General features: G+C 35.8%; 1 protein-coding gene and 1 long non-coding RNA gene across 3 annotated transcripts in view; one reads left to right on the forward strand and one right to left on the reverse strand.

Moving 5' to 3' along the window:
• The window catches only part of LOC106975713 (uncharacterized), a 60,926-nt gene extending 44,890 nt beyond the window's left edge, over positions 1–16,036 (forward strand). For both annotated transcript variants that reach the window (XR_003426015.2, XR_008296621.1), the window contains one exon: positions 7,030–16,036. This is a non-coding gene — a long non-coding RNA (uncharacterized LOC106975713). The remainder of the gene's footprint in view (positions 1–7,029) is intronic.
• AGBL3 (AGBL carboxypeptidase 3) overlaps positions 1–24,235 on the reverse strand; it is a 71,289-nt gene that overhangs the window by 26,631 nt on the left and 20,423 nt on the right. Inside the window, 11 exon segments of the mRNA XM_027075511.2 lie at positions 3,291–3,362; positions 4,843–4,863; positions 4,866–4,896; positions 8,008–8,094; positions 13,389–13,455; positions 13,967–14,079; positions 14,300–14,400; positions 15,579–15,705; positions 17,289–17,451; positions 21,421–22,200; positions 23,400–23,538. Coding sequence (XP_026931312.1) covers positions 3,291–3,362; positions 4,843–4,863; positions 4,866–4,896; positions 8,008–8,094; positions 13,389–13,455; positions 13,967–14,079; positions 14,300–14,400; positions 15,579–15,705; positions 17,289–17,451; positions 21,421–22,200; positions 23,400–23,538 — 1,701 coding nt within the window.

The raw sequence follows: 24,235 nt of genomic DNA on the forward strand, positions 1-24,235 counted from the left end.
ACTTCCTCCTTAAGTGATGAGTAGCTAATGTAGTTGAAGAGAGGGAGAATTAAGTTTCAAGCACAGGAGATGGCATGAGGAAAGGCAAAAAGGTAAGACTGATTTTGAGGTTACAAGAAGATTATCTTTGCTGAAGTCTAAAGTAAAAGGCAGAGAATGGCAAGGGGTAAAACTGGAGCGGTAGTCAGGAGCCAGTTCATTGCAGTTCTTGTACATCATGTTATAGAATCTGGTTTCTGCGCGGTTGCTAGTGGTTGTCAGAAAATCTTTTTCTTGGGGTGTCTGGGTGGCTCAGTCGGTTGAGCGTCCGACTTCGGCTCAGGTCATGACCTCACAGTTTGTGAGTTCGAGCCCCGCATCAGGCTCTGTGCTAACTGCTTGCTTAGAGCCTAGAGCCTGCTTCAGATTCTGTGTCTCCTTCTCTCTCTGCCCCTCCCCTGCTCACGCTTTGTCTCACTCTGTTTCTCAAAAATAAATCAATGTAAAAAAATTAAAAAAAAATCTTTTCCTTTTGAACTAACATTACCAAAGAAAGAAAGCTAGTCAGGATGAGTAAAGGTTGGATGGGCTAGGTCCTAACTATTTGGCCTTTTGCCATCTCTCATTTATAGTCTCCTAAGTGGTGAGTCGCAATGTATGGTGTGCTAATTGCCAACATCAGAATTATCTGAAGTGCCTTATAAAAAATGTAGATTCAGGGGCTGACAACAAAGACCAGCTCAGAATCAGAAGCTGGGGTTTCCATAAGCTCCCCAGGTAATTCTCATGTACATTAAAATTTTAAAGCCAAACATTCTATAAGACAACTGGCCCATGATCTTCAAAAACGCCAGGGCTATGAATGAGAAAGAAAAGCTGAGGGGCTGTTCCAAATTGAAAGAGAATAAAGGTATGTGACCTTTAAATGCAATTTGTGATCCTGAATCAGGGAGAATTTTTGCTCTAAAGGATGTTACTGCTACATTTGGCAAAATTTAACTGTAGTATATAAAATAGTATTGCATCAAAATTGAATTTCTTGATTTTAATGTAAGACACCGTTCTTGTTCTTGGAAAATATGTATTGAAATTGTTTAGGAATAAACATGTCTACAAAAAATGGGTTGGAGAAATTAGGTAGATACAGTTCTTCATACTATTCTTGAAATTATTTTGAAATTAAAAGTTAAAAAAAAAATGGGCGCCTCAGTGGTGTAGGCAGTTAAGTGTCTGACTTTGGCTCAGGTCATGATCTCACAGTTTGTGAGTTCAAGCCCTGCATCGGGCTCTGCACTGACAGTGTGGAGCCTGCTTGTGATTCTCTCTCCCTCTCTCGCTGCCCCTCCCCGACTTGTGCTCTCTCTCTCTCTCAAAATAAATAGATACACTTTAAAAAAAATTAAAAAGAGAAAGCCTAGGGGCACCTGGGTGGCTCAGTCAGTTGGGCATCCGACTTTGGCTCAGGTCATGATGTCACAGTCTGTGAGTTCGAGCCCTGCGTCGGGCTCTGTGCTGACAGCTCAGAGCCTGGAGCCTGCTTCGGATTCTGTGTCTCCCTCTCTCTCTGCTCCTCCCCTGCTCATGCTCTCTCTCTGTCTCAAAAAAAAAAAAGAAAAAAAAATTTAAAAAAATTAAAAAAAAAAAGAAAGCCAAAAAAAAATTTAAGTCTTAGGACTGTGCCAACTTCAACCACTATTAGGAAACTGGTATTACTGAAAGGCTTTATGTACTAGTTTTACATCATCTGATTGGTGTTTTTGATAGATCACTTTTATGGTAGTAAGAAAGACGGAATTAGGATGACAATATTGGTGGCAAGAAAGCCAATTAGAAATCTCCTTGTAAACAGGTGATGAGTGAAAAGAATGATGACATAATAGGAGATACAGAGATTATGAGGTAAAATCAGTTGGATTCAGTGGCTGGATCTGAGGGATGGAAATGAAAGGAAAAAAAAGACTGTCATGTTTCTAGGTTAAAACGGGTGGTTCTGTATCTAATACTGTGACCAAGGTTACAGAGAATACAGGAGGAACAGCATTTAGTGTGGAATTAGATGAATTTGAATTTTGATATGTGGGACATCTCTATGGAGATGTTCAGGAGAGAGTTAAATACAAGAGTTTAAAGCTCTGACAAGAGGTCAAATGTATATAGAGATATGTCCATCTGTATACGCACACAAATATATATATATAGCAAGTACAATGACATGACACACTTAAGATCGAGAGTTCATGAAAGGCTAAATCTAAGATGATTTAATTTAACAGGAATAAATTTAAGACCCAATAAATAAATAAATTTGGTTCAATAAACATTGAATCAAAATGCCAATTGAAGAAGTAGAAAATGGAGGAGACAACACTGAGCAGCAGCAAACTTTATACGTTTGAGTGTATATAAATGCAATTTATCAATGTTTTAGGATAGTTTCCAAAAGAACAAATGCAACCTTAGACTGCATTAATGGGAATCTAGGGTGTAGAAAGAAGCAAATGAAAGTGATGATTTGTTGTATACTCATTAACTGGCGTCTACAGTGCTGTGTTCAGTTTCAGTCAAGCTTGAACAGTGACAGAGTGACAGGAAAGAAAAACATCATGTGGTAAAGGACTTGAATCATGCTGTATTATGGATGGCTGAAAGAAATGGAAGGAAAGTTTCAAGGAAATAAATGATTGCTTAAAAAAATACTTAACATCTACTATGGGGAAGAGACATTGCATTTTTCAAGGAGAATCAGGGAAAATCAGAAATATTTACCTTTAAGGTTACTTCACTCTTCGTTTTGTGTAATTAAAGAGGTGGATGAAATTTATAGGGACACATGTTTTTAGCTTAACAGAAAAAGGATGTTCTCAATGCTATAGGTCTCAAGCAACAGAATGAACTGTACAATTGGGTAAACTACTTGCCACCAAGTGTCCTCACTCAAAGGTTGGATGAGGCTGGATACTGTAATGAATAGGTAAGACTAGAGGACTCTCAAGGTTTCTCTCTTTAGGATTCAATGTGATGGGAATGAAGAGATTAGATAATGAGATGAATATTCTTTTTGTTTTTTGAACAGATAAAATTACAAGGAATCAAATTGACATGTAATGAATTTCTACTGGCTTCCCTTACAAATTTCTTGGGCTTGAGAGAAAAATAAAAATTTGAGGTCATAATTTCTGGGAAGGCGAATTGCTTCTTGGCTATCCATTTTGAAGACAAGCTAGTTACTTACATGTAGATTTTGATCAGACACACATGGTTAAAAAGCTCACATGTAGATTCATTACTGCCTCTATTCCTATTTTACTCACCTAAACCTTGATTAGGGAATGGTCTTCTGAAATAATCAAATATACTGTCATCTGATACATCAGGGTTTGTAGCTAGAAAAGATGATAAAAGATCATTTGTAGCATGAAAATAATTTGAGTCTTTTACACTTCATATTTTTTATTTTTCTAAACAAAAAGGCTAGAAGATAATGTAAATAGCTTAGCTCAATTAGCACAGTTCTCAAATATTATGAATTTTTGTTACATTTTTGCTTTTTATTGTTAAAGTATAAAAAAATGTCCATACTCTTTAGGTCAGCAATTCCTTTCTAGGAATCTAGTATAAATAAATAAGAATATACACAAATACGGAGTTTTAAGGTCTTTGTTATTGTTTGTAATAGAAAAAAATGTAAGCAAAAATGTTTAACAAATACAATGGAATACTTTGCCACCACTTAGTAACATGTAAAGAAGTTTATAATATACTTCAATTTTAAGTGAAAATGTAGATTGCAAAACAACATGAACATTCTGTGATTAATAGTATGTGCACAGATGTAGAAAAAGATCTAAAGTAAGTATTCTAAAGTGTGCTTTTCAGTTCTAATTTTTGGTATTAAATTTTCAACAGAGGAATACATTATATATAAAAAGTGATTTGCTTGGGGGGCGTCTGGGTGGTGCAGTTGGTTGGACATCCGACTTCAGCTCAGGTCATGATCTCATTGTTCGTGAGTTCGAGCCCCGCGTTTGGCTCTGTGCTGACAGCTCAGAGCCTGGCGCCTCCTTCGGATTCTGTGTCTCCCCTCTGTGTGCCCCTCTCCCCCATTCACACTCTGTCTCTCTTTCTCTCTCTCTCAAAAACAAAGATTAGAAAAAAATAAAAAAGTGATTTGCTTGGATGATCACTATGAGAAAGAGTAGTTAATTTAAAGTTCAAATCAATTAACCACATTAGTTATAATAGGATTTTCCCCTTTCCTTGGTGTGGTTCTTATTTCCATTTCTATTTCTAGTTAGCTTGCTAGATCATAAACTAAATGGATATATATACACATGTATGTATGTGTGTATGTGTATATATATATACACGTATATACATATATATATATATTTTTTTTTTTCATTAGGTCATCTCAAATAGAGTCAAATTCATATCCAACTTAGCAGATTCTAGCAAAAGCAAATGGTCCATAATTTTATTTCCTTCCTGGGATCATCCTCTATTAAATTATGAAATGAGAGGAACAAGATGGTTTTTAAAACAAAATCCCTATATTCTGTTTGGGGAAAAATCTCTCATATCAGAGAGATCCCTCAAGTACATGGCCCACTCACTCCAACCTTCTGTTCTTTGCGCTTTCTTGGAGCCCTGTCTAGACTACTGGCATTACACCTGTAACACTGCACTTCGTTTATTTACTTGTTTTTCTCCCCCTATTAAAGATGAGCTCCTGGGGGTAAGAAATGGTAATAGTATACTACTTAATGTCCCTAGCACCAAGCACAGTGGTAACCTCAAAGCTGTGGCACGAAAGTGTTGAATAAATGCATTAAGTGGCTAGAGGGAGTACAAGCAGAACATTACCTTTCACATCAGAATTTGATTGTGTCTTTGCACTAAATGTCCTTTATCACAAACCTAATGGAACACAGAACCAGAAGGAAAACAATATGTTATAAACATGAAAAGGAAGTATATTTCCTGTATCATCTTTGGTATAGTAGTTTTCAACATTTCTCATTTTATCCTCATAGGTTTAGAATGGGCAAAAATACCTCTTAAAACAGAGCCTTCTAATACCTTTCATAACACTACTTTTCTCCTGCAACAATGAGTAGAAGAAAATATTGATATGGTTATTTTGGCACTAAAGAGAGTTAAAAATCTTTTTCACTTCATAAGAATTTATTTACAATGAGAGACAAAAAATGAATGGTTATAATCTCACTTATTTAAATAAAAATAAAGATGTAGGAAGATAATATGAAATGAGTGAAAATATATAAAATTGTATGAAAAATGTATAATTGATTACTACAAAACTGTGCTTATATAAAAAAGACAAAAAATATTTTGTAGAAGTCCATAGTAAGGAAGAGCATACACATATTGTTTTCTGCCTTGAAAAAGGAGTTGCCAATAATGACCAGGTACACTAAATGAGACACAAAACACTACAGAATTGTAACAGCTAATCTTGAATAGTCTACAAATCATGTAACCATGAAAACACTTTAAACTTTTGTTTAAAAAGTTTCCAAACTTTTCTTTCTGCATCTGTGGTATGTGGATATTATAAAGAGCTTTCTGAACGGGCATTAGAAAGGGGAAAAAAAACCTGAGGACATCAATATTTTTTTGCCAACGTGTTATCCATATCAACTCATGATGAAAAGTGGACTATGGAGTAGTTAAAAACTAAAATCCCCCTTTTTTGTAGTAGAATTGGCAGCAAAAAAAAAATTTATAGAATCATAAAAATGAGAGGCAAGTATAAAAGTAAAAACTTGATTACTGAAGGCAGAGAGAAAGGAAATATTCTAGAAAAAATTACACAAACTTGAAAGCAATACTATATAATCAGAATTTGGAGAGACAAGATGTGAAATTAGGCTAGAGAAATTCACTTGTGGTAAGACTTGATTCGATGAACTCCATGTTATTTTTAGCCCTCTTCCCTTCGTTGAAATGAAGCTATAAGCCATTATAAACTATTCCATTCATCCTATAGAAAATCACCAGGCCAGTGTCCTTCCTTATGAACATGATCTCCCAATTCTAACCACAGTAATCTATAATTGTTTGTTTTTGCTTAAGTCTTCTGAATCAATTATTGAGAATGTCCAGGTACGAAATATAGTTACCTAAAATACTTTAAAAATAACTTACAAATATTGTTTTCAGGATGTATGGATATCTTACAAACAATTAAGAAATAATTCAGAGCATGAATTTAGGTTGTCCTTAGGCATTAAACTCAGTTAAGATGACACTGTTCACTCTTTTTGCCAAAGACTGTTAAAATAAATTTCAAGATCAATGGCTAAGAACTCTTATTAGTTTATAAGAGCACTTATGTATGCAGCTTTTCAAATAACCAAATGATGATTGTTTTCCATCTAGAAAATCCAACATTAAATACAGATTATGATTTCATAACAATTTTGAAGCTCTAATCAACCAAGGGGAAAATACATAAATATTTTAATGTAAAGGAATTTTACTATATTTTGCCTGAAATATAGCTTGGGTAGAGGAGAAAAGCCACTATGTGGAGATGTTTATGAAGAGTAAATATGTGTCTGACAAAATCTACATACAAAACAATAAAAAAACAATCTCCCAAACAAAATCTACTTCGGTTATTGGGTTCTGCAAATGACTTAACACATTGAGATCAATTAGAGAGTTTACCAAAAACTTTTTTATAATCTTGCCCTCTCCCAAGCATACTCACATTGCTTAGATTGCACAATTTACAAACAAGAAATCAGATACCAATATAAAAATATGCGATATTACATAACAATGTGCTTTAAAGACTAGAATTAAAAATTCATGAGGAATACACACAAATGAGTGCGTGCATCCTGATAAAATCTGAATAATTGCTGTGGACTAGATCAACATCAGTTTTATGGTGTCGATATAGTATCATGATACATGCAAGATGTTAACAATGGAGAAGTCAAGGATGTAGCAGAGCTCCTACACATATTTCAAATAAAAAGCTCTTAAAAACTATCTGTTTTTGTCTGATTCTCCCCAAAGGCAAAATTTCTGACCTGTCTCTGGAGCTGGGGGTGGGGACAATGGCACTCTTCTCTCAGTGACACCCACTTTAGGAGTTGAGCTGTACGTGGAAAGAGGGCAGCAGTCTCAGGTCTTCTCTATTTGCCTCTAGTGTGATATCACCATTTCACAAGCTAAGGTAAGGGTGATTAGGGCCAAAATATTCTGGGTAATGTGGCACCCCAGGCAGAATCTCTGCCTCCTGAATGGAGCGTGGGTAGAAGAAGGGAGCCCCCACCTCTTGGCTGCACTCACTCGGAACTTAGCCCCAGCAACAGGTAGCTGGAGGTGGGATAAGAACTGATGCCCCACCCCTTTTGGGAAGACAGCCCTCTGGCTGGCACGAGTGGGGAGAGGGGGTTCTGTGTTCTTGGCTGTGCTGGTCTGGGGTGGAGATTCAGTCTCACTGAACTGGGAGGGGGAGGAAGGAATCTTGCTTCAAATGCCACAAGCTCTTACTGTTTTCTTTTTCCCAAATTTTAGGAAATTTTCACAAATAGATGTTTTTCATTTGCTATCTGCCCTTAGGGCAATGGTTGTGTTGTTTGTTTTTAGTATCACCAATTTTTGTTAGGTGAATGAATTTGCAGAGCTTCTCATGCTGTTATGGTAGAAGTCAATCTCTCAGCACCATCTATTCTTACACTCTTGTATTGCCATTTAATTTTTCTTAATTTATCTCTTCTAGTTATCCTAGATGTATCTTTGTAAGATACCTCAAATACTTTTCAGAGTAAAGTAAGTAAAAGTGAAATTTATAGCACCTATTAATAAAATCCACTTCTCATCTGTCAAGGTTCTCTTATATTTTTATAAACAGCAAATAACATAAGCAAAGTTTTAATCACTAACATTTCCCAGGGCAAAAATTTGGGGATAGAAAGTGTAACAGGAAACAACTTGCCATTCTCTTGCAACCATTTTTCAAAAACTGTTAAAAACCAGGTCAGTGAATACCTGTGGTTCTTCTCTGGTGTTTTGATTACTTGCTATGGTAGAATTTCTTTCCTTCTTTGTTTTCAAGTGTTTTTTCTTGTTTTTTAGCTAAGTAAAAGAATCATACTTGAAATCAATATTTAATCAACACACCAAAGACAGTATATATGTGGACATAAAGCTATCTTGAGACTTCCACTTCTAGGAAGATAAAGTACTTCTTCTATCCCTCCCACTAAGTACAACTGAAAATCCTGGGTATCGTACACAAAATAAGCATAAGAGGCCCTAAAAAGCAGAAAGAAGAAGGTAGTCTGGTGAGGGACTTCAGGAGCAGAGGACAGAAGAATAGTGAGTAATTCCTGTGTTTTGTTTTTACTTACATATCCCAGCTTTAGAGCCAGAGAAGCCATCAACCCAGAAGTGCCAATGAGTGAAGAAATAATGGATGAAAATTTGATGAAACTTCCCAAATGTGATGAAAGATATGATGTAAACATCCAAGAAGCTCAATGAGCTCCAAGTAAGATGACCTCAAAAACCCACAATGAAACACATTGTAATTAATCTAAGAGAAAGAGAGAATCTTGAAAGTAGCAAGAGAAAAGCAAATTGTTACGTGGAAGAATCCTCAATAAGATTATTAGCAGATTTCTCATCAGAAACTGGAGGCCAGAAGACCATAAACCAATACATTCAAAGTGCTTTTAAAAAGTGGCATTATTGTCCTTCAAAAGTTAGGAAGAAATTAAGACATTCCCAGATAAACAAAAGCTGAAAGAGTTCATGACCACTAGACACATCCTGTAAGAAATGCTCAAGAGAGTCCTACAAGGTGAAAAGACACTGGAAACTAACTTGAATCTGTAGGGAGAAATAAAGATCTGAACACAGGCAATTATAAAAGCTAGCATATCACTGTAGCAATGGTTTTAAAGAGCACTTTTTGTTTTCCAATACATTTAAAGAAAAACAAAGCAGTTAATAATACAGTTTCATCCTGCTGTGATCAGAGAAGATACTCTGTAAGACAGCTAGCTTTTAAAATCTTACTTATTAAGACTTACTTACTTATTACGACTATTAACAATTATATAGCAACAAATTAGATAATATAGATAAAATGGACAAATTCCTAGAAACACAAAACCTACCAAGACTATATCACAAAGAAATAGAAAATATGAACAGACCTATAACTGATAATGAATCAGCAATAAAAAAATCTCCCAACCACAAACTGTAGACGTGATGGCTTCACAGGAGAATTCTACCAAACATTTAAAGAACATCAGTACTTCTCAAACCTTTCTAAAAAACTCAAGAGTAGGGAACACTTCCTAACTCATTCTATGAGGCCAGCATTATCCTGATACCCAAAGCCAGACAGACACTACAAGAACAAAAAAATTTATAGATCAGCATGTCTTATGAACATTAATGCAAAAAATCCTCAACAAAATACTAGCAAATAAAAATCGGCAGCATATTAAAAGGATTGTACACAATGACCAAATAGGATTTATTCCTGGAATGTAAGGATGGTTCAACATAATCAATTGATCAGAATGTAAGGATGGTTCAAACGTAAGAAACTAATGAACGTAAAACACCACATCAACATAATAAAGGAAAAGACCTCACATGAACATCTCAATTGATGCAGAAAAGGCATCTGACAAAATTCAACACCTTTTCATGATTAAAAAACCCAACAGACAAGGCATAGAAGGAAACCACCTCAACACAATAAAAAAAAACTATAGCGGACATGTTTGATGGTGAAATGCTGAAAGCATTTCCTTTAAGATCATGAACAAGTAAGGATGTCTGTTTTCATCACTTCTATTCAACACAATACTGGAAATTATAGCCAGAGCAACTAAGCACAAAAATGAAATAGAAGGTATCCAAATGGGAAAGAAGTAAAATGATCTCTGTAGATGATATGATCTTATATTTTAAAAACTCTAAAGAGTCCACAAAAAACCTGTTTGAACTACTAAATTAAGTCAGCAATACAGCAAGATACAAAGTTACCACACAAAAATCAACTGCATTTTTATACACAGAGAACTTGAAAAGGAAATTACAAAAGCAATTCCATGTACAATAGCATCAAAAAGAATAAAATACTTAGGAATTAACCAAGAAGGTGAAAGAAAACTTCATCTTCTTGTACAAAAAAACTACAGTGACTACAAAACATTGTTGAAAGGAATTAAAGAAGACATAAGTACATGAAAGCGTATCTCTTATTCATGAAATGTAAGTCCTAATATTATTAAAATATCAATATTACCCAAAGCAATCTATGGATTCAATGCAATCCCTATAAAAATCCCAATGACTTTTTTTTTTGCAGAAATAGAAAAATCCATCCCAATATTCAAAGGATCCCAAATAGCCAAAATAATCTGGGGGGGGGGGTGGCGGTGGGGAAGGAACAAAATTGGAGGGTTCATACTTTGATTTCAAAATTTACTACAAAGCTACAGTAATCAAAACAGTGTGGCATTGGCATAAAGATAGCCATATAGACCAAAGAAAAAGAATAGAGAGCCAATAAAGAAATCCTTGCATACAGTCAAATGATTTTTGACAGGGGTGTCAAGACGATTCAATGGGTGAAGGACAGTCTTTTTAACACATGGTGCTCAGAAAATTGTATCTCCACTTGCAAAAGAATGGGCCTTTACCTTATACCAAACACAAAAATTAACTCAAAATAGATCAAGGACCTAAATGTAAGACCCAAAAGGATAACACTCTTAGAAGAAAACAGGACAAAACTTCACAACACTGGATTTGGCAATGACTTATTGGATATGATACTAAAGGCTAAAAGCCAATAAGGGCAGTACTGAGGTCTTCAGCCCAACAGCTTTTGAAGAACAGCTTTTGAATTTTGTCAACAATCATGTAAGTGAGCTTAAAAGCGGATCTTTTCTCAGTCAAGTCTTCAGATGAGACCACCTGACCAACACCTTCATTGCAGCCTTTTGAGAGACCTCAGACAGAAGCACATAGTGAAGCCACTCCTGAGTACCTGTCTCATGGAAATGGCATGAAAATAAGTATCTGTTGTTTTGGGCAACTGCTTGGGGAAATTTGTTGTTCAGCAATAGAAAACCAATACAACATCCGTCTTACTCCATTTCAGCTGCTATAACAAAATACCACAGACTGTGTGGCTAAAAAGAACAGCAATTTATTCCTCCTAGTTCTTCAGGCTGGAAGGTAGAGGTCAATGTGCCAGTATGGTCAGGTGAGCACTCTCTTTTGAGCTGCCAACTTCTCGTTTGTATCCTCATATGGTAGAAGGGGCTAGGCATCTCTCTGGAGCTCTTTAATAAGGCACTAATCCAGAGGGCTCTGCCCCATGACCTAATCACTTCCCAAAGGGCCCACCTTCCAGTACCATCATATTGGGCATTATAATTTCAACATATGAGTTTGGGGAAGATAGAATTATTCAGACATAGCATTCTGTCCCTGAGCCCTCCAAATTCAGGTCCTTCTCACATGCAAGATACATTTATTCCATCCCATTCCATTCCAACAAGTTAAAGGTTTCCAAAATACAGTGATGGGACAGATATAGGACAGACATTCCCAAAGGGAGAAACAGAAAAGGATGGAGTGCTGGGTTGCCAGTAAGGACATAGAAAAATCTAGCAAGGCAAATTCAACAAGATCTTAAAGCTCAAGAATAATCCTCTCTGGTTCAATGGACTGCCTTCTGGACCTACTGGAGTGGCAACATCACCTGTACGGCTTGGCAGGGTGCTGCTAATGCCTGGCTCTCTGCTAGGGCACTGCCCACAATGTAGGTCATGGCTCGAGGCAGCTTGCCTTCATAGCCTCTGTTAGAGGCTGTTTATCCTGTTGAAATCCAGGTGGTAGTGGCCCTGATGATCTCTTAGTTACCTCTGAGGCCATTTTTCCCCCTTGTCTTGAAGAAGAGTGCATGTTCACAAATAGATCTATGGTACCGTACTGTAAAATTCAAGCAGTCTGATAGCCTTCCTTCATTCTGTCCTGTCTCCAACCCCTTCAGTTCAAGCTGGCAGTCTTCCTAATGGGGTGACTAGTGGTTAGTTCTGTGGTTCATACCCACACTAGTCTCCTTATCATACAGTTGATCCCCCACACTCTTACTCTTCTTTTCTGAACACACGTTCCTATTGTTTTGTAACATGGGTAGGCTGAGAATTTTTTAAATCTTCACCTTCTGGTTCCTTTTCGCTTAACAATTCCTTCTTCATTTCTCTCTCCTTGTTTTTTACTATAAGCAGTCAGGAGGAATCAAGCTGCTCTTCAACACTTTACAAAGAAACTTTTTCAGCTAAATCTCCAATTTTATTACTCACAAGTTCTACCTTCCATGAAACGCTATAGAACACAAACTCAATACAGCCAAATCCTTTACCATTTTATAGTAAGGATTAAATTTTCTCTATTGGTCAGTAACATGTTCGTTTCTGTCTGAGATCTCATGAAAATCACCCTTAATATTCAGATTCCTACCAACGTCCTATACACTATTAGTTGTGTGTGTTTAAGATGGAAACTTGCTCTACAGCTCCCCTTTTTTCTTTCTGAGTCCTTACCAGAATCATCTTGAGAAGTCCCTTCATGGCAATATCAGCATTTTCTAACATGCACTTCAAAACTCTGCCAGACTCTACCAGTTATCCAGTTCCAAAGCCACTTCCACAGTTTTAGGTATTAGTTACAATAGCACCCCACACTCGGTACTAAGAGAGTAGTGTCTTAGTTTGTCTTAGTCACTTCCTAACACCGTCACATTGATGGTTAGGGTTTCAACGTGTGTAGTATTTGGTGGGGACATAAGCAGTCCATAACACCACCTAAACTTCCTTCTCCTCCTCCCACTCTATATTCCTCCTTAGGCACTTATCACATATTAGGCACATCATATATTTTACTTATCATTATTTTTTATTTCCACCCACTAGAATATAAGCTATGAAAGAGAAGGATTTTTGTCTCATTTTTTGTTCACTGCTCTATCCCCAGCACACAGTTGAAGCTCAATATATAGTTGTTAAATAAATGAATAAATGAACACTGGATTTGCAGGCATGTGATGTATGTTATGGTACCAACTCTCATTAGCAAGTGGTTAATTTGTATTAACAAGTTGTTAACAAGTGGCTTTTGAGAAGTAATCTCTCTGGATCTTTAAAGTAAGAGTGTTAAAAATCCTAAGGTTAGAAAATTCTATGATTTAAAGATATGTTACATAATCAGAAAATAACAATTACTGTTACACAATTACACAACTGCAAGCATTTTTTTTTGCCTGATTATTAGTCATAATGAGAAGAGTACCTATTTAGTATATCCATACCATAGGCAGAAATTTTCAATCATACCTGAGAAGTTAATTTGAGAAGGTAAGTCTGAGACTCATTGGATTCTGAACTGTCAGACCCTCGGCTACTAAAAAAAAAAAAACTTTGATATAGTAATTATTTTAATTATTATATTTATAATTATATTTTATATTTACAAGTAACTTATTAATTATATATTATAAATATTAAAACAATAATATTTTGGTGGCATTTTAAAATTTCAACTGTTATTTTTATTAAACTGTTATCTTATTGGAACGGTAGAAATGGTTCTAATTATAAGAATGTTTACAGGGGCGCCTGGGTGGCTCAGTTGGTTAAGCGTCTGGCTTCCACTCAGGTCATGATCTCATGGTTCGTGAGTTCAAGCCCTGCGTCGGGCTCTGTGCTGACAGCTCAGAGCCTGAGCCTGCTTTGGATTCTGTGTCTCCCTCTCTTTCTGCCCCTCCCCCACTCACGCTCTGTCTCTGTCTCTCTCCCTCTCTCCTCTACCTATAGTTGGGATTTTCAGTTGAGACTGATAATTTTATATCCTACAGTTATTATTAAGGGCATAGTAAAACACAAGTTATATTACATCCACTATCTTGACTTACCTAGACTCTAGATCCAATGCAATTTCTTTCAGAGAAGTATCTGAATCCTCAAGGACTTTTTCCAAATTTATATGTTTTTCCATCTCTTCCAATTCTTTCAGGCACTGATAGTACTAGGGGAAAATGATAAATTAATTATAAATTAACTTTATTTCCTAATTAAACTAATTGAATATTTATAGATACCTGGCACAACAACTATGAGGACATCAAGTACCAAAAACCCCAAACACTGTTGGGATAGTAAAAGAAAAACACTGCTATAGGCCCTTAGTTAGATTATGTTATCTGATAAAGTGGAGTCTGAAGCATTACCAAATGGACTTTGCTTACCTTGGTTCGGTCTGGGTCACAATAGTCCAAAAGAGAATCACAAAAATGATACCCCATCGACTCCAAGTCTTTTATGTTGAAATGAGTACCTCGTTTATTACCTAAAACATCAATAAGTTTAACCACCATTTGTCCTTAACAGGCAGGCTTACGTTCTGTGTTTTCACAGAGTATAAATAAAACCTCTGGTCAGATTCCATCTCCTGTCCTTTGGATTTGCTTCTCCAGGGCAAGTCATTTAACAGCTTATTGCTTTCCTTCATTCCCTCTCCACATCTGGATCAAAGCTGACTTAACACATAGTAGGCTATGTTGTAGGGCTGAAGAATATTTAATAAGAACATATGGAATACTTGGTTATCAGTTATAAACATGCTCATAATCACTTAGAGAAAAACTTGGGTAAATATTTTAATGTTTTCATCATCATAGATACCATTATATCAGTTTCAAGGTGCTTTAAAGACCAGAAATACATGTGTGGGTTTCTAGCACTTTCCTTTGAGTCAATAAATTTTCTAAAAACATAACCATTATCTTAATATGGAATATTCTAAGGGTAAACCAAAAGATTTCTTAAATGTAACTACAGAGCACAATTTTAAAAACATTTTTAAAAAATATTTATTTTTGAGAGAGAGACAGCACAAGAGGGGGAGGGACACAGATTTTGAAGCAGGCTCCAGGCTCTGAGCTGTCAGCACAGAGCCTGATGCAGGCAAGGTTTGAACTCACTTGAACTCACGCAGGATCATGACCTGAGCCAAAGTCAGATGCTTAACTGACTGAGCCACCCAGGTGCCTCCCCACACTTTTATTTTTAAAGGAAACAAGTGCTTCCATTAAAATATAAATTGACCCCCCAAGGAACCCCCAACAAACCCAGTCTATTTTGACTTGCAGATAGCAAATCCACTAAAGACATGTCTATCCTGATGTTTTAAGTATGAACATTGCTTTTTCTTGCAATCAGGAGTCATCTGTAAGGACTCTTTCTTAAAAACATAACAAAAAAAAATTAGTTCATGAAATAACCAATTAGGTATGTTATCTATATGTTAAAACTCCCTTTTCTAAACAAAGGGAAAATGATGAGATGGAGATGCATATAGTGGTAGTTTGTTTATTCATCCTGTTTAGAGAATTGATTGGACACCAGCATGTTTCTAAGTAGGAAGAAAGTGCTCACTATCAAACTGTCTACACTATTAATCTTATGTTAAAAACGACTCTTTGGTTTGAAGCTCTGACAGCCATGAATGAGAATACTTGGTCTTACCCAGGGTAGATCCACAAAAAGTAGCCTCCATGGTGAAGCTGTTCTTGATTCCCATTTTCCACATTACCACCCTTCCTGTTCCCTCTTTGCTCTTCTGAACATTAAACTTGCAAGCTGAGAATGAAAACTAAAAATAAGCAAATAAAAATGAGAAAAATGTGTTTTTCTGAGTACAATGTCTTTCTCAGAACTAGGATTGAAAAGGAGGAAGTAGTGCAAAAGCAGTAATTCTCTCTAAAGTTTCACGGGCTTTTATTTCCTAAGGATGACATATTTACATTTCTGAGAACTACAGATTTGAATGCTGGTAATAAATTTTACTTTTAATCTATATAAAACATATACCTTCAAAACCTATTAATTCTTGATACTGTTAGGATAAGATCTTATACTTTAAAAAACTTATAGGAAAGGGCTTAAATATGTTTAGAAATAAAGATTAATGTAGATTAAAAAAATTTTTTTAATGTTTATTTTTGAGAAAGCCAAGAGTGTGAACAAGGGGAGGGGCAGAGATGGGGGTGGGGAGGGGGAGAATCCAAAGCAAGCTCCAGGCTCTGAGCCGTGAGCACAGAGCCCGATGTGGGGCTCAAACCCACAAAGTCACGAGACCATGACCTGATCCCAAGTCAGAGGCTCAACTGACTGAACCACCGAAGTGTCCCTGATTAATGTAGATTTTTTGAATAGAATAAGGATGCTTTATTTTCACAAGATCGATCACTGGAAAGCTGTCCTAAAAGACTGTTATATCTATAAAATGTTTTAGTACAAAAAAAAAGTTTTTGTAATTTTATTTTTTATGATAAAAGTGACTTGTGTTCCATTCTGAGTTAAACACATGTAGAGATCTGTGTAAGCACTACTACAATCAGGATATAGGTCAATTCCATCACCTCTAAAATTCTCCCTTGTATCATTCCTTTACAGTCACAAGTGTTTAATTTATTCTGAAGCTACAGTAAATGATACCATTTTCAGTTGTGGTTTCCAAGTGTCTGGTGTGAGTCTATAGAAATGTAACTGGTTTTTGTGGGTGGACCTTGTCACATAGGACATTGCTGAACTCACTTATTCGAGGACTTTTTTTGTGGACTGCTTCGGATTTTCTATGAAGACAACTGTGTCATCTTTATTACTTGTTCCTTTCCAAAGTGTCTGCCTTTTATTTCTCTCTTGCCTTTCAGCACTTAGAACCTCCAGTATAAGGCTGAATTGAAGGGGTTAAGGCTGGCTATGCCGGCCTTGTTCCTGACCTTATGAGGAAACTAGTCTTTTACCATTAAGGTGGAAGGATAAGGCACATTTTTTCCTTCACATTTCAAATTAAACATTCCCCACAGTTGCTTTTTTATGGTCAATTGTATAAACCAGGCAAAATAAATAAAAAAGCAGTTTACTAAGATGATGTATTCTGCAGTCTCACATGAGCAACATGTAATAAAAGAAAAGTTAAAAATCTTAAATGGGGGGCGCCTGGGTGGCTCAGTAGGTTAAACGGCCGACTTTGACTCAGGTCATGATCTCGTGGTCCGTGAGTTTGAGCCCCACGTCGGGCTCTGTGCTGACAACTCACAGCCTGGAGCCTGTTTCAGATTCTGTGTCTCCCTCTTTCTGACCCTCCCCATTCATGCTGTCTCTCTCTGTCTCAAAAATAAATAAAGGTTAAAAAAGAAAAAAAATTAAAAAAAAATCTTAAATGGTACTTACTTTATCTGGACAATTTTTGCTCAGCATAAGTGGAAAGATTTGTTGTTGTAAGTATAATGCTTTACATCTCTCACTACCGTCACAACCATACATGAAGATGTTCTCTTTCCTACTATGGCCATGAAGGTCACAATATAAAATAACCTCTCGTTTCTCCATTAATCTACCAAGGAAAAAAAAAGAACGAAGTTACTAAATTTCACCTCTGCATTTTTCTTCTCTGGGTGGAACTATGGATTTACAAGTCTAATATCCAAATAAACAGAATTTCTTATATCCTTGCTTTCGACTTCTTTCTCTTATCCATACTGCACATTATTGGCAATTTTAAAACATCTCTAATAATTTCCTATTAACTATATACATATATAAAATGTGAATGTTTACCTTCTATTGTAAGGATAAAATTTACCTTCCACCCAAGACTCTCCAACAGGATCCGTCTGCTTTATTATTCTGGTTTTCCCTTGCATACAGAAAACAGCTCACTCCTAGCTTTGCCCATTAGCTTTCACAGAGATTCTTTCTGACTAGAACGTCTTCTTTCTTCATCTCTGTATGTGCAAATACTGCCCCTCAAGGCTGACTTCATGTCTCACTTCCTAATTAGTCAGGGTCATAGATTTTTCTTTTTTTTGAATTCCTGTAGCACATAATATTGGTACCATTTACTTGAGACTTGCCTTAGAAATTTTTTATATTTTTGATATTTAATCTCCTTATGGGTAAGAAATGTTTCAAATCATCTAGAACAGTGCTATGTACACAAGTACCCAAATATTTGTTAAAAACTGAGTACCAGACAACTTGGTGCTGAAGCCAATTATTATACAACCCTTGATTAAAATGGTAAATATCTGGGGCGCCTGGGTGGTTCAGTCGGTTGAGCATCTGACTTCAGCTCAGGTCATGATCTCGCAGTCCGTGAGTTCGAGCCCCGCATCGGGCTCCGTGCTGACGGCTCAGAGCCTGGAGCCTGCTTTGGATTCTGTGTCTCCCTCTCTCTCTGCCCCTCCCTTGCTCATGCTCTGTCTCTCTCTGTCTCAAAAATAAATACAAACATTAAAAAAAATTTTAAAAAAATGGTAAATATCATTTTGAGAAAAATGGCACTAAAGTTTGAATTTTTTTTCTGGTAAATTTTTAACAAATGAATTACTACACATTTCTTAGGAGCACAATCCTTGGCTTGTAAAACTTGCCATTCAATGAGTATTAAAGGTATAAAAAAATAGCCCCCTCCAAACTGATGAAAATAACTAATGAAGAGGCATTAAAAAGGTTAAAAAAAAAGTGGTGTTAAGATGGTAGGATGATGGGCATTTTTTGCCTCCTCTCCCCCATATTTCTAAACTTTATATAGTGTTCTATCACTTAAATAACCAAAATCACATATACTATTATATCTGGAAGGGTAAGTACCAAAATGTTAGTAATGAATGGTACTTATAGTAATATGAAATATATTACTTTTATAACAAAAATATTAAAACCTAAAATCAAAACATAGCTTATATTAGCAACAATACTCCTTTAAACTATAGTGAAATCCCAAAGTAAAGTCTGTTACATGTATTAATTGGTTGCCCTTTTCTCATTTGGTGCCCAATAAATTCTAATGGAAAATGGAAGACTGACAGAAAGCCACTAAATGATCATTACAAGTTTTTAGATAACGAAGTAGATTATAAAACAAGAATATCAACTTAGGGCCTTAAATATGAAATACACTAAACATTTTGAAATAAACATTTTCCCAGTTTCAATGACCTTTCAGTTTCTTATATGTAAGTTAAAACAAACTTCTAACTAATTCTCAAAGATATGTCATTACTTCTGAAGGGTCTCTCTAAATTTTACATGAATTTAAATCACTTGAGAAACATCTTGGATCTTTTTTCTTACCCACAGGTTAAGATATTCTAAGTAACGTATACTAAGTAACCTATACTAAAACTACTTTCTCTTATTCTCATATTCTTTAACTATACTAAATCTTAGATATATTTATGGCTGCTTGCCTTCCCACACATATGTGACTTCTTATTCTACTTACCTGCCTATGATCAATTGCATTGACGTAGTTTTCCTTCTTGGAAGTCTTTCTGAAACTTACTGAGTAGATTCCTGCCTTAACCTTCTTACAAGGCAACCTGAGAAGAACTAAGACATTTAAAGTATTTTCTACAGAGACAAGCCAAAGGGCCTTGGCCTATAATCCATCTTGTGTTGGACCAGGGACCCTCTATGTCAAACAGCACTAAGCAGATACTATAGATATTCTAATCAGCATCCTTTCTTATGATTTTTTAAAAAAATTCCAGGATAATTTTAGATTACCCAAAATTTGCAAAAATAGTAGTGTTTCCATGTACTCCTCACCCAGTTTCCCCCGTTAACAAATTACTTAACCATGGTACAGTGTTCAAAATGAAGAAACCAACATTGGTATACGACTAGTAACTACACTCCCAACCTTATTTGGATTTCACTGGTTTTGCCACGAATGTCTTTTCTGTCCCAGAATCCAATCAGGGTCATCACATTACTTAGCTCTCTTTTTATTGTTTGTTATCCCCAGGGGAAAAAGGACGTCATAGGTTATTATATTTTTAATCACTTAATATTTCTCAGATAACTGCAGGGAATCCTGGAGACCACATCTGTGAGGGGTATGAAAACAGAGTTTTGAGTCCTTTTGGTGGGGATCTGCACCTTAGTCCCTTTGTGCCTAAGCAGATAAAAGGATTAACACGGAAGTGAAAGTTGATGCTGAACTGAGATAACTGGGGCCATCCTAAGCCTGTCAGCAGCTCTGATGGACTGGAGGTACCCTTGACATCCTCAGCCTTGAAACAGGGTTCTTGTACTTGCACTAGGGGCCCTAGCAAAGTGGGATAAGGATATAAACAGTCTCTGTAATGTACTTATTATTGTAAATATTTGAATAATCCTAAATAGTTTACCAAGAGTTTTTACATCTATATCTGATTCATTATCAATTTTTTCTTTTTATATTTGAGCTAACACTGAAAACACTTAGATCTTTCAATGTTCTGTAGTTTATTCTGGGTACTTTTTAATTTTTTAAAAGACCGTGAGATCATGACCCGAGCCGAAGTCAGATGCTTAACCAACTGAGCCACCCAGGCTCCCCATCTGGGCACTTTTTAAATAACACTCTCATTTAATCCTCCTGCCTATGAAGTAAGTATTATTATTACCACATCTATATACTTTATAGATGAGAAAACCAAGCTTTAGATTTGTTTTTAAATTGCTCAAGGCCACACAACAAATGGCATACCAGGATTCCAATCTGATATTGCAACTCCACTCCACACTCTTAACCAAAAAAGTCAAGAGGCTTTGGACTTGGAATGGGGTTCTCTGACTCCAGTAAATCTTTCTGCTCTAGCACATGCCTATTCTTGATTGTTATTAACTGAATCTATTAAAGAATTCACCCATTCAACAAAAATTTAAATATTATGTGCATTTGCTGCTCTGGATTCTTTGGAAAATTTAAAGCTGTTCATTTCTTTTCTGGGGGAAATAAACACTATTATTCATCAAAATTGCAATAACTATGCAACCTGATAGTCAAAAGAGTACACTTATCATGATGAGCACTGAGTAATGTATAGAACTGTTGAACGACTATATTGTACACCTAAGCTAATATAATATTATATGTTAACTATACTAGAGTTAAAATACTTAATAAAAAAAAAGGCTCATCAAAGAGCAATGTATGATCAATATAGCGCCAGGAGGCCCTATGACATATAACTAATTTTCACATGTAAGAGATTCAAGCATCCCGAAGTAAACATCAGTGCTACCTTTAGCAAGAAACCAGATTTGGGATATGCAAATTTAACTATTAGTTTCACAAAGCCACTAAAATGTTCTAGAAATTTATTCATTATTTAAGAAAAGGATAGTGAATCCAGTGGCATAATGCCAGAAAGAAGAGTGGAAAGAGTGGAGAAAAAATTAAGTAGCTATAGTTAAACGATTAGTTACACTATCTTAAGAAGCTAGGGTAAAATGAATGGGATTGTGGTAACCAAATTCTCACTTCCAAGTTTACTAAATAAGCAGAGAGGTAATTTGAGGCTTATCTTACCTACGGATCATGTTCCGGGTATACCAAACAGAAGGAAATGATTCCTTTAGGACAGATGTATAGTTACGGTTTAAATCTTGTCCAGCTAAGGAACAACGATAATTTCCCACTATCACACCGTCTGGATTCAGCATAGGTACCACCTTGAAGATGAAAGTGTCCCGAAGCAACTGTGCATCACTTGAGTCTCCTAAAATATAATCTAGGAAGCCTTTCATGATCCAAGAGCTGTTGGTTTCCCCTGGATGTACCCTTGCAGTCAAAATCACAGCCTTTCGCTTTCTTGAGTCAGCATTCTTCAAAGGAGTAGTGATCGTTAAAACATACACCATGTTTCTAGCAATTGTGTGGCACAGGACACGTATTTTACAAAACTTTGACCGTACTGAGTCATTATTGATACTAGACAAGTATTCTTGCAGGTTGGTGTAAGTATATGGATAGCAGTGAGCAAAGTAGCAGGTATCTTTGTTGTGTGGAAATTGAAATGTCCATGTAAGAGAGAAATAATGGCGCCCCTCTTGTCCCTGGTTGTTCCTATAATATTTGATTTGGTCTCCTATTCTCTGCCAGCCAATATTATGAGCCTTGGCCTCTTTTTCAGAATAAAACAGTGGGCGCATACCCCGATTGTAAAGACTAGCAGGCTTAGTGAAATTGATTATAGTGAATCTGTAGACGATTCCTGCTTGAGTATTAGTGACTTGGAAATAGTACCACTGGGTGTGTTTATTTGTGAACAGGTCAGGGCGCACAGTCAACTGGTATTCATATTCTGCCCTAATACATAAAAAGGAAAAAGAAACATGTAAAAATGACATTCAAATTTAAATTACATAAGGAAAATTATTTTTCTTTTACCTATTCACTGAGAGCCTTTTTTCCTGAAACTATTTAGGCAGCATCCAAACAGCAAGTAATTGTAAAAGATAAAAGTTTTGAAATGTTCTTACTGGATATGAAATTGCTTCTGTGCTAATTCTCTAAAGCCTTTTTATTTCTTTGTAATTCAAGAGAGCACATTAAAATGGGCATTTGATAAAAAAATTCTGTATTTTACCCCGATTACATTTCCTATAAAAGAAATGATTAAAGAGCTCTTAAAACTTAAAGTCCACTGTTTCTTTTTTTTTTTTACTTCAGATATATATTCCTCTTTCTATTAGATTCAAACTCTAGAGATCTGAAATACCATCATTGAGAAAAGTTTAAAACATATAAATTAATACAACCACATACATTAAAAAATTTGAAAACTCTTTAAGGACTGTTTTTGGTAACTATTTGCATCCCTCGTACTTAATCACTAAGGATACTTAAATAAAGGTAAAAATAATTTTACTGGCACATTTGTTTTACACACACACACACACACACACACACACACACACACACACACAATCTTGCTGGGTTATTTGTGACTCTTCTTTGCCAAGTAACCTTCTCTTCTATCAGGACTATGTACTTACTGTGTGTGTGTATGTGTTATAAATAGTGATTGAGAAATAGGTGAAATAAAGGATGGAAAACCAGAGCTGGTGAATCTAGGTCATGGGTGTATGATGGTTAATAGAGAACTGTATTATTCTCTGTATTTAAATATTTTCATAGTAAAAATTCCTTTAAAGAATGCTCTTGGATAGCATGCATGTTCCCAAACATATTTTATAGAACACTCATCTCAAACACTATTCCAGTAAAAAATTTGAGAAGCAGTGTGAGTGTATGTGTGTGTGTGTGTGTCTGTCTGACAGTTCATACTGGCATATTAAAAATGTACACTACAGAAATCTGCTTAAGTTCATAGTATTTGAATCCAGAATTTGAACCTTTCATACCCCCTTCACAATCTCTAATTGGCATCTATACTTCAAGGAATTACAGTTCATTAATGAATACTAAAACTTTAATGTACCTAATACAGAAAATAATAAATAGTTGAAGGTCCAGCTCCTCAAATAAAAATAATTAAAACCTACACTTTGACTACCTTCTGTAGATTTCCACTCTCAAACCTTGCTTCAAACATCAAAGTATTGTCATAGTTATCCACAGGTTGCTTCAGGGGTGTTCGGTTGCCCCCTACTCGGGAATACACAAAACAGGGCTCCTTGTAAGCTGATGACAGAAGAAGACCATAAAGGTATCAAGCCATGTCTAAAGTACACAGATTATTCTGCACAGAGTTTGGAGCCACAGTATAACTGAAGTGTCACTAAGGATTTAAAATTTTAAAGTAATTTGACACTAACATACAGATTTGTTGAAGTCTAAGAATTTTCAGACTAGAAAAGCAATGCCTAAAATAAATTCATGTATTTGTCACATTAAAAGTATTTATCCTACTTCTAATTTTTATGAAGTAATTGGTCCTGAACTTTCCCATTCACTATAAATAACTATAAAGCTGGATAAAAAAATATGAGCTGTTTCCATATATTTGGATAACACACAGACTAGAACTATAATAATAGTTGAAAGAAGATAAATACATGAAGTATGCCCATGTTTAACCCTGGCTTTCTTCCTGGGAATACTTTCTGACTACATCCTAAGAAGGTGGCACTTAAGAATACTCTAATATTCTTGCTGAGCTGAGGAGGCAAGACAGTTGCTTGGGGCTACGGAAATTTATGAGACAGGACACCAGAGAGATGAAAGCTACATAGATGGAGGGCCTCAAAAGTCTACATGGTGGTTTCCTGGTGGTTCCCTTCATGGCTGAGGGCTTGGCTGTATATGCACAAGATGAGACTGAGTAAGATAGGAAAATGTTACTGTGGCATTGAGATATGCAATTCTAGAATATACTGTA

Source organism: Acinonyx jubatus, chromosome A2, assembly GCF_027475565.1.
Source record: "Acinonyx jubatus isolate Ajub_Pintada_27869175 chromosome A2, VMU_Ajub_asm_v1.0, whole genome shotgun sequence".
NCBI lineage: Eukaryota > Metazoa > Chordata > Mammalia > Carnivora > Felidae > Acinonyx > Acinonyx jubatus.